The following is a 9,875-nucleotide window of genomic DNA, read 5'->3' on the forward strand; positions in this document are numbered from 1 at the left end:
TCTCCGCACTGGCCTTCTCACGTCTAAGTCTTTACTGGAATACGATCATGACACTTTTCTACAGTGGATCCCTTCAGGAGGGTATTGCTGCTGCAGTGAGAGATGCCAAAGCGGTTACTTGCTTTGTTAGAGGTGGCTAGTTTTCTCCCCGTATAGAATGATGTGTCGCTAATCTTGGGACTTGAACATACAGATGACGAGGAGTTGAGCTCTCAATGGGAAGATGCTTATTTTGGTGATGATGAGGTACGTTCACTCGCTACAATTGAATGTCTGACGGTATCTGACTCCATGCAGGTGGCACAAGCACTCAATGCCAAAGCAGTTGTATTGCGTTTGACAGCGGGGTCACAGGAAGCTGGATTCCTGGCCCCTTTTTGTCCGATTTCAAAATTCCCGACTGTTGTTCTTATCAAGTGCGCTTAACTATTCAACACCTGTGGGAAACTCGGTGTTGGTTTGCTGACTTCGTTCCAGGAACGGCACGCTGAAGGAATACATCGGACCAGATATCTCGAAAGCTGACTTCCGCAGTCGATTGATTGCAGCTTTGGAAAATGAACAGACAGCCAGGTCTACACAGCACCCACAAAGCAATGACACTCCTACCGCTTCAACTAATAATACGCCGGTGTCAGCCACACCCCAACCCCAGCCCGAGGCGCCATCCAACGCCAGCAAATCCGCAAAGCAAGCAAGTGAAATTGCAATCAGCAAACGACCGCAGATTGAGCAAATACCCAAGAAAGTTGAAGAACCTGCAAAGGCAGCGGACTCTACATCTCAGAAGCACTTACCATCCAAAGAAGTCAGCCATAAAGATATTAAAGGCAAAGCACCAATGGGGTCTAAGAATCCCACTGACAAAGGTGTTGTAAAGAGCGAACTCCAAGACCCAAAACCTATAGTCCCTCGAGGACCTCCAACCGAGTACCGGCTACAAGTGCGCCTGTTTGATGGAAGTTCCGTGCGATCTAGCTTTACACCCACTCAGAGCATCCGAAACGATGTACGGGCTTGGCTTGACCAGAAGATGGAAGACGACAACCGACCCTACAACCTCAAACATATCTTAACCCCCCTCCCCAGTGAAACTCTGTCCGTCACCCAAGAATCGCAAACTCTCCGAGACCTAGGACTCGGTTCCACCGCGAATCTGGTCATGGTCCCTGTGTCAACATACACGGAGGCATATTCGGCAGCAGGTAGCTTGCCTGTTCGTGGTATCTCTGCCGTCTACAACTTGGCCTCTTCTGCTGCCAGCACCGCTACAGGTCTTGTGGGTTCATTCCTTGGATATGGCACCACCGTACCAGCAAGCGGTGCATCCGCCCCTTCGCCCTCTCCGGCTACTGGCAATTCTCAACGTCCTAGGACCACAGGACCGAATATTCGGACGCTGAGAGATCAGCAAGATGGACGTGGGAATAGTCAGCTTTACAATGGGAACCAGGTATATAGGATACTAAGTGAGGATATCTTGTTCAGGTTTGGCTAACTTATTTCTTAGTTGAACTTTGAGCCACGGAAGAACCAAGATGACAAGGATAAATAAGTTCTAGTGGTATTGCTTTAGTGTTCTTGCATTATTTATCTATGGCGTTCATGGATCGGATGGATTAACCCACAACACTCTGTACTATGACACTCTTGCAATTTTTTGCTTTCTTGTTAACTGTTAAAGTTAGCAATCATAATAAGTGACCTTTTCTATGAAGTTATTGAGGGCTCATTATAATCGTATTTGGATTTGATTTAGGTTGGTCCAAAACACCATCAGATAACTACAAACGTAGGAAGTTCGTTAAATTCATGCATTCGAATTCTTGATTCGGTAGTCAAGCATTGATTCCTTTATCGAGGAGAGATGGTATAAAGTACAAAGAGGGGATGTGGAAATGGCTATGCAAATGAAAGATTGGCTATGAACGATCATGCCCATAAACCCCATCACTTATTACTAAAAATGGTATCTGTCTTTCTGACCAACAAGGGTCAAATTGGTATCAAACCCTTAGTAGGGCTTAGCGGCAGCCTGGCAAGCTTTCTGCAGGGCATTAGTACATATTTAAAAAGCAGAGAAAAATAAAACAAGGATAAACATACCAGCTGGTCAAGGTACCAACCGCAAATGCTCAGGTTACCCTGGTTTTCATCCATGCAAGTGCGGAAGTTGCGGACATCAACCTCACAGGCAGGGTTCTCGTACGAGGTCTGGGAAGCGTTGCTCTGGTAGAGGCCGTTGTCCATAGCCTGGGACTGGGCAGGGGGAGCCTGCTGGGCCTCGGCGGGGGCGCTGGAGCCACCACCGAAGAAGCCACCGATGGCGTGGCCGATGGAAGAGCCGACGGCAACACCACTGGATCGAAATAACCGTTAGCACATATTCCGGGAAAAAGTCGACCCTAACCCCGGATTTTATCGGGGAAGGAAACACGAAGCCGGGATTGGAACTTACGCTGCAGTTGAGGCCATCTGGCCGAAGAGTCCAGGGCCGGCACTCTGCTGCTGCATAGGAGGAGCCTGCTGGGCCTGTGGGGGTTGAGCAGCGGTCGAGTGAGGCTGCGACTGCTGCTGCGAGGGAGCAGCCGCGGGCCGAGCAGGAGCGGCGGTAGGACGGCTGGGAGCGCTGCGCGCAGGGGTGGGAGCGGCACGGCGTTGTTGACGAGGCATTTTGATGGTTGTGTGTGGGTTTGTTTGGACGAATGTAAAAGGGAGGTGAGGATATGCAAGTTGAGATAAGTATAAGTTCTAGTGGATAAAGAAGAAGCTAGAAGATGAGTAAGTTCGGTCACTGAGGCAAACTCCGATGCAAACCTTGGAGATTTGTGGATGCTGATTGGTGGAAGGGTTGTCACGTGGACCGGACATTACGGCGCCGGTTGCCCGACGCGGAGTCAGGAACGGGTTTACCACGGGAATTACTAGCATGTGCTATTAAAAGCAATAGAATGGGTGCGCGAATTATGTCATGAATACCTGAGCAGCTGGTTTTATCTACTAGCTTGTGTATAGAATGTATTGAAGATCTTGTTGTAGTTCCCATTGCGGAAGGGTATCTTGATTCATGGAGACATCCAAGTCTCGTACATACATAGTAGTACATAGAGCCACTCATTGTGGTCTCGAGATGGCCAGATGGCCAAGGCATCCATCTAAATGGAAGCTCATGGCCCGACAGGTTTGGCAAAGCGATGATTAGAATCGACAATGCATGTTGTGTCGGCAGAGGTTCTGATCATGATGACGCATAGCCAATGCTGTTTTGAGACCGCCCGGCAGTCCGTCCTTAGTATTCGAGGCGCAAGGCAGTCCGTACTTAGTTTCCACCAAAAATGAGACGCAATGCAATCATTGAGCCTTGCGGGCCTTTCGGGAGTCCTCCTTCTTCAGCCGGCGCTCCTTCTTCTCTTCTTTCAGTGTCGCCTTGTTGATTTTCCTCTCTTTCTTTGACTTGCTGTTTTCTGATTTGGGCTCTCCCTTGGATGTCTTTTTGCTATCTTTCTCGGCCTTTCCGGGGTGATTTGTGTCAACCTGGGGCTGTGCTGCTGTTGCAATATCCACGCCCCCTTCAGAATCGTCATCGTCAGAATCATTACTGGATTGCGCTTTCGAGGCCTCAATGCTCTTGCGGGCGAGCATGGCTGCTTTGAACTCAGCACGGGCTCGCTCTTTGGCCTGCTTTTCTGCCCGTTCCAAGTCATACTTATCATTGCCAGCCTGTGTAAACTTGGTCAGTAGCCATTATAATACAATAGAACAGGTCACCACTCACAAGGCCATGTTTGATAAACCTTCCCGCAGCTGCCTTATCAAGGGTCATGGGGCGTTCCTCGGGCTCGGTTTCCAGTGCCTTGATCTTTTCAAAGTACTGCTTCACACGGGTCAGTTCCCGGAACACCGGGTGCTGCTTCGCATCTACGCCATGAAGCCGCAGATAAGCTGTTCAATTTTATTAGTATAAGCAAAGGCTGGAAGCTTGTAGTGTGACGTACAGAATATTAGTGATTCTAGTGTGTAGGTGATCAACACGTGAAGTTTTGCTTTGTCCATAACAGGCAATTTGTTTGAGTTTTTGAGGAGTGTGCTGGCCAAAAGAGGCTGGAGAACAATCTCCAAATCATCGACATTGTCATCCAGCTGCTCAAGCAGCGGTAGTAGGTCTGTTGGGTCCATGGCGGTGAGATGTAGTTTAGATGAGAAATTGCTTGATCTAAGAAAAAAATAAGACGGGTTCAACTGGGGCGGTAAGATCGGGCGGTGTGGATTCTGGACCGATCATCATCTGCGCAACTGAGAACACGCGCATATCCAACAATTGCTTGATTGTTTAAGAATAGGCCTTGGTGGACACACCAGTGGCCGGGCTATTACCTATTTGACAATACCCATGACATAAAGATCGATACTTCACCAAACCTGTCGTTCTGACCTCCCATCGCCAAACACATACTTGCAACTCAATCGGATATACCGGGGAGCTTTTCCTCAGTACTCTCAGAATGCAATCGACATTTCGGCCTCGCTCTTTGTGGCGGACGGGTATCCTTGGTACAAGTTTTCGATCCCGATTTCAGTTCTATGGTGGGCCAAACACACGATTTATCTCAACATGGAAGGAAGAGTTGCATGAGGTCAACCATGATACCAATGCCCCTCTGTCAGGACGAGTGCATATCCTCGGAATGGGCAATTTAGGTTGCTTCTTTGCTCATTCTTTAGCCACGAGACGGTCACCGCCGCCAATCACAATCTGCTTGCACAATGACTATCTCTACCAAGCCTTTGTTCGAAAAAGGGGACAAATTTCTGTCAGCACCCATGGCCTTGACGATGTCAGAACGGGATTTGATGTTGAAACAGTGGATGAAGAAGGAAGATGGTATACAATGCCGCCTGTTGACAACAGGCCGCCGTCGTTCAATTCCGAGTTTCCCCCGGATAATGGCCCCATCGAGTGTCTGATTATTTGCACCAAGGCGCATCATACGGAACTTGCCATTAAAGATATTAGTCACCGTCTGACCAAAGACTCAACCATTTGTCTTGTCCATAATGGCATGGGCGTACTCGACTCAATCAATCAAAATGTTTTCCCCGATCCCAACAATCGACCACATTACATCCAAACGGTCTTCAGCCATGGTCTGGGTAGAAACGACTCGTTCAAGATTTCCCATTTGGGCGTTGGAACCACAATTCTCAGCCCGGTTGGAGATCCCAATATCCCTCCCACAACACCGGAAGCTGACCATACGTGGGCGCCGTCCACTAAATATCTTCTGCGCCTGTTGACTCTCACTCCTCCCTTGGTCGCTGTGGCTGACACACCAGCGGGTCTGTTGCAATATCAACTTGAGAAATTGGCAGTGAACTGCGTCATCAATCCCCTGACTGCACTGAGCGACTGTACCAATGGCGAAATCCTCTACTCGTTCAGCTTCACCCGTGTCATGCGGCTACTACTTTTTGAGATCTCCGCCGTGATCTGTGCTCTTCCTGAACTGCAAGGTATTCCGGGCATCGAAGACCGCTTCTCCCCAGAACGCCTGCGTCGTTTGGTTGTAAATATCGCAAGCAACACGGCCAAGAACCACAGTTCGATGCAGCAGGATATCAACCAGCGGAGATTGACAGAGATTGAGTACTTCAACGGATGGATTGTGCGTCGCGGTGAAGAACTGGGTATCAAATGCGCACTCAACTACATGATCAAGCATTTAGTCGCTGCCAAAGCGGCTACCCATCGGAGCCGAGAAGCTGGCGCGATTCCCCTCGACCTCGACAATGTCATCTCTACCAATGAGCCTCCCATCTAAACAGCTCTGGGCTACCTTATACTCTGTTGAATACTTACTATGTCTTGGCTCCTAGTCATATCTCTCTTTATGTGAGCATGTCAAATGGTTCAACAATAATCTAAATTCTTTGAGGATAATCTCTATACAGAGACAGTTTTGGCCCCATGATCGCAGAGATCCTTGATCTGCCTCCACCGTCTCAGCAGAATCTCTGCTTTTGAACGATGTGCTTGAACTGTGGCGTTGAGTTCCACGGCCTTCTGCAGCGCCGCTATAGTTGCATCTGCCTCTGCTGCATATGTCAGGATCCATCTTTTGATGGTGGCCTCAGATCGACTCTCATCCAAGCCCTTTGATTGGCCTTCAAGGACATGGTTCCGCCAATCCTCCTCCTCCATATAACTCAGGCATGCAGCGACCTCGGTGCGGTAACAGGGTCCATGGGGAGTGACTTGGTAGTTACTAGCGCTGTGTCAGTGGAGAACTGTATATATCGCGTGCAAGATGCGCATTGCAATGTAAAATATCAAATCAAACCACATACCCATAATACTGATTCAACCACAACTCCTCTTGCTGTTCGGCGGAATAAATGTCCCGAAAAACGATATCGTCGAGGTAGATCGAATCTGCTTCATTCACATCAAGGAAGAAGCCATCTATAGAATGGAAGGGGACAAAGTCAGCATGTCGAAAAGAAGATAACAACGCTTTCTCACATTCTGCTAGTAAAGTATCATTCGGATGACTGCCGTAGTTCATGTACACTTCCTCGCCCTCCTCATAATCTTTCGTAGCGCGAAATTCGTATGTATTCTCATCAAATTTGACATCCCGCTGTTTCCGCGGATATGTTAGCTCGGTCAATATAACATGAAACTCGGACATAGCACGTACAGCAACATCCGCATGATTGAAGTAATCAGCAAAAGGCACCAGCCCCATTGCATCATTAGGGTCTTCCGGTGTTTCCTGTCCCTCGCCAATCCAATAGAAGCTCCTCGTATTCACAATCAGCCAGTGGTATGAAAATTTCTCCCAGTTGGTATCCGGGAAGGCAGAGATGACGTCCGTCCATGCTTTGCGCAAGCGCTGAGCCTGCTGCGAAAGAATGTTCTGGTAGTCTGAGCTGTATTTCCTCGTCTTTGGGCCTGGGTTTAGCGTATTCCAAAGCCCTGAAATTGACGCGGGGAGAAGACTTGGCTGGTCCGAGTCAGTCGAAACTTTGGCTTTGCTGCTGGGCAACTCCGGTCCTCCCAGGGCGGTTGGCCAGAGGATCGGCATGCTGTCTTCGAAGTCTTTGCGGCTGGGCCATGACTTTTGCCATAGCTCGTATTTTGACAGTTCATCTGGTGTACCGTGCGTGAGATATGCCGCCAAAAGTGCCTGTACAGCAATGTCTTCTGGGAGTTTGTGGATGAAAGTGGAAGGGATATCTTCGACCCTCAGCATCAACTGTGTCGGTACTCGGAGGACGATCTCTCCTTTCTGAATAGATAGTTGGTGAGTAAATATACAAATGAGGAGTATACATAGATTTAGGGACTCCTACTTTGATGTTCCGGGTGGCCATCATTCCTAGCCCACGTCCTTGGAACCGGGCTGGAGTCACCGAGTTGGTGTCTATGCCATTGGAGGTTGCCCATTCGGTGAAGGCCTCATGCTCTTCCCCGGGCCACCATTCTGGCTTCATATTGTATGGTTTTTGTGCTTCTTGGCAGACTTTGAGAAGCTTGTTCCAGTCAGTATATACTACGAGATGGGGATTGAGTTGGAGAGATATGCATTTGTTAATACACACCTTTAGATGGGCTTGTTCTATTATATCCTGTTCTCTCAAGCCAAAAAAAAAACCCCCTAAAAGGAATATTTAGTAGTTTGAAACGCGTCGATGTGTGTCTGAATTTCACTCTACAATGTGGAGCAGATGCAGGTGGTTATCGGCGATAAACGGTGTTATCGCAATCTACGGCAGGGCACAACAGCCACTTATGCCGTCCCTGCCGATCTGATAATCATACCACTTCTACTTTCACATCAGCTTTCGTCCCAGACCATGCACAAGTTCCTCTGGCTTTGGGATTCATAATGTCGGTACTCGGGAGGCGTGGAGCAATTGAGCTTCGAGCCTTGGCTACCAGTCCAAATCTATCAGCTGCAAGCACTCTACGGCCCTTTTCCGTTCTGAACCGCCCGCCACCAAACTATCCTGGCCATGTCCCATTGACTACTGTCGAGCGCGGGGCTCTTGCATTAGGCTCGGCAATTGGATCCCTTATCAACCCTAGAAGAGCGGGTGCGTGATTATAATTTCCTACAGAGCCAATATAAGATCTCGGACCACGATCTAACGAGGTACTATATAGATCTCATTGCGGCCTTGGGCGAAGCTACCGCGACACCATTTTTCATATACCGACTACGTGATGCTATGCTCTCAGATCCAACAGGGCGTCGCATTCTCCGTGATCGCCCCCGCATCACTTCCGAAACCCTCAAAATGGCCCATCTCCGCACGCTCCCCGAGAACTCCGTCGGCCGGACATACGCCAAATGGCTAGATCGTGAGGGTGTATCTCCTGACACACGAGATAATGTCCAATACATCGACAACGAAGAATGTGCATATGTCATGCAGCGATACCGCGAGTGCCATGACTTCTACCATGCAGTGACGGGCCTACCGATTTTTGTGGAGGGCGAGCTAGCTCTCAAGGCGCTAGAGTTCCTGAACACACTTCTGCCCATGACGGGGCTGAGTCTATTCGCGTTTGTGCGGATGAAGCCCGCCGAGAAAGAGCGGTTCCTCTCATTACATCTTCCGTGGGCTATCCGCAGTGGGCTGGGGAGTAAGGAGCTTATCAATGTTTATTGGGAGGAGGTGTTGGAGAAGGATGTGGATGAGCTTAGATCTGAGCTGAATATTGAGCGTCCGCCGGATCTAAGAGAGATTCGGAAGATGATTCGGCAGCAGCAGAAGCGGGAAAAGGAGAGACAGCAACAGGCTTCGAACTGAGCTGGATTGTGGTCCTGTCGGAACGATGGTTCTCGAATATAGGGAGAGATGTATGATTATTGGAGCGTTGTAAACCATATCACCGATGTGCAGTTGCGAAACCGATTGCCATGGATTTTAACCGAGCTGGAAATAGTGTAAGGGAAAGAAGGACCATAACGCCTGGAGTAGGTTTTCCCAGTGGGCCACGAGTGGATAGCAACAGAGGTATCCGAATGCAATAAACAAAAGGGCCATAGGCTCAAGTGATCATAAATCAAATTTTATGCGACCCTTAGAGGTCCAAGAGATCATCATCGTCATCCCATCCACCTTTGCGGCGAGAGATAACGATTTTGTGCTCCTCCTCCTCTTTGCGCTGGTTCTCTGCAACAGCCCCCAACAACTCCTTGAGCTGTGCCTCGGTTACCTTTGCCCGTAACTGTCCAGACTGGGCGAGCATGATGAGGCGGTTCTCGATATCTGTTGCGCGCGATTCCTTAACGAGGCGGATACGGCCCAGGCGATCGGCGGCTTCGGGGTCGAGGATTTGTTGCAGGATCGAAGCACGTTGTTCGGCTAAGATAAATCAAAGATGGGTTAGAAATACGGCAACACAAGGACGTTGCTTATAGTCCATCGGATGTGAATGGACCGATGAAACGTTAGATCTTGAGACCTACCCTCTGCTTGTCTAGTTGAGTGGGTTAGCATATAGCATATTCTTGTAACCTATTCCAACACTTACCTCCTCTGCTGTGCCTGCTCGCCACCATCCTGACCGCCTGGACCACCTCCGCGGGGTCCTTGTTGCTGGAGTTGCGCGAGACGAGCTCGTCGGATCTGTTTCCTCTCTTAGTACCAAACCTAAAGGGCGCAGACCTTTCATGATATGGCTGTGAGACTGACCTCTTCTAGCTCTGCGTCTGCCATTGTGGATATTCAAATAGAGTGAGGGGCCTGGATTGTTCAAATGTTGAAGAGTCGAGGATTAAATTGGTGAACCCCACTTGGGCTCGCCTGAGTACGGAGGGGTGTAAGGACCATACTTTATTCCGGGGTAGTTTTGAACTATGAAT

At 49.1% G+C, this 9,875-nt stretch overlaps 7 protein-coding genes across 7 annotated transcripts; 3 read left to right on the forward strand and 4 right to left on the reverse strand.

The window, feature by feature from the left end:
• Positions 1 to 22: 22 nt before the first annotated feature.
• N7537_009811 (UBX domain-containing protein) lies at positions 23 to 1,555 on the forward strand (the record flags this gene model as incomplete). The annotated part of the gene is made up of 5 exons (XM_056900865.1): positions 23 to 132; positions 194 to 246; positions 298 to 416; positions 478 to 1,453; positions 1,511 to 1,555. Exons 1-5 carry the CDS (start codon positions 48 to 50, stop codon positions 1,553 to 1,555), a joined length of 1,278 nt encoding a protein of 425 aa, XP_056749533.1. The 5' UTR covers positions 23 to 47.
• A 459-nt stretch (positions 1,556 to 2,014) lies between these two features.
• N7537_009812 (coiled-coil-helix-coiled-coil-helix domain-containing protein) lies at positions 2,015 to 2,673 on the reverse strand (the record flags this gene model as incomplete). Its single annotated transcript, XM_056900866.1, has 3 exons — positions 2,015 to 2,047; positions 2,107 to 2,359; positions 2,459 to 2,673. The coding sequence occupies 3 exons, from the start codon at positions 2,671 to 2,673 to the stop codon at positions 2,015 to 2,017; spliced, it is 501 nt and encodes a 166-aa protein (XP_056749534.1).
• Positions 2,674 to 3,351: 678 nt separating this feature from the next.
• Positions 3,352 to 4,212, reverse strand: N7537_009813 (Sas10/Utp3/C1D family protein; the record flags this gene model as incomplete). The annotated part of the gene is made up of 3 exons (XM_056900867.1): positions 3,352 to 3,720; positions 3,776 to 3,942; positions 3,996 to 4,212. Coding segments are annotated over 3 exons (753 nt in total), but the record flags the coding sequence as incomplete, so codon positions are not given.
• A 290-nt stretch (positions 4,213 to 4,502) lies between these two features.
• Positions 4,503 to 5,819, forward strand: N7537_009814 (ketopantoate reductase family protein; the record flags this gene model as incomplete). The annotated part of the gene is made up of 1 exon (XM_056900868.1): positions 4,503 to 5,819. The coding sequence occupies one exon, from the start codon at positions 4,503 to 4,505 to the stop codon at positions 5,817 to 5,819; it is 1,317 nt and encodes a 438-aa protein (XP_056749536.1).
• A 122-nt stretch (positions 5,820 to 5,941) lies between these two features.
• N7537_009815 (uncharacterized protein) lies at positions 5,942 to 7,494 on the reverse strand (the record flags this gene model as incomplete). The annotated part of the gene is made up of 5 exons (XM_056900869.1): positions 5,942 to 6,263; positions 6,346 to 6,460; positions 6,521 to 6,638; positions 6,699 to 7,289; positions 7,354 to 7,494. The coding sequence occupies 5 exons, from the start codon at positions 7,492 to 7,494 to the stop codon at positions 5,942 to 5,944; spliced, it is 1,287 nt and encodes a 428-aa protein (XP_056749537.1).
• Positions 7,495 to 7,889: 395 nt separating this feature from the next.
• Positions 7,890 to 8,817, forward strand: coq4 (ubiquinone biosynthesis protein COQ4; the record flags this gene model as incomplete). The annotated part of the gene is made up of 2 exons (XM_056900870.1): positions 7,890 to 8,097; positions 8,168 to 8,817. 2 exons carry the CDS (start codon positions 7,890 to 7,892, stop codon positions 8,815 to 8,817), a joined length of 858 nt encoding a protein of 285 aa, XP_056749538.1.
• Positions 8,818 to 9,091: 274 nt separating this feature from the next.
• Positions 9,092 to 9,729, reverse strand: N7537_009817 (DNA-binding protein; the record flags this gene model as incomplete). The annotated part of the gene is made up of 4 exons (XM_056900871.1): positions 9,092 to 9,375; positions 9,480 to 9,490; positions 9,545 to 9,639; positions 9,706 to 9,729. The coding sequence occupies 4 exons, from the start codon at positions 9,727 to 9,729 to the stop codon at positions 9,092 to 9,094; spliced, it is 414 nt and encodes a 137-aa protein (XP_056749539.1).
• Positions 9,730 to 9,875: the final 146 nt, after the last annotated feature.

The sequence above is a fragment of the Penicillium hordei genome, assembly GCF_028827395.1.
Source record: "Penicillium hordei strain IBT 12815 chromosome Unknown utg000005l_segment0_segment0, whole genome shotgun sequence".
NCBI classification, from domain to species: Eukaryota; Fungi; Ascomycota; class Eurotiomycetes; order Eurotiales; family Aspergillaceae; genus Penicillium; species Penicillium hordei.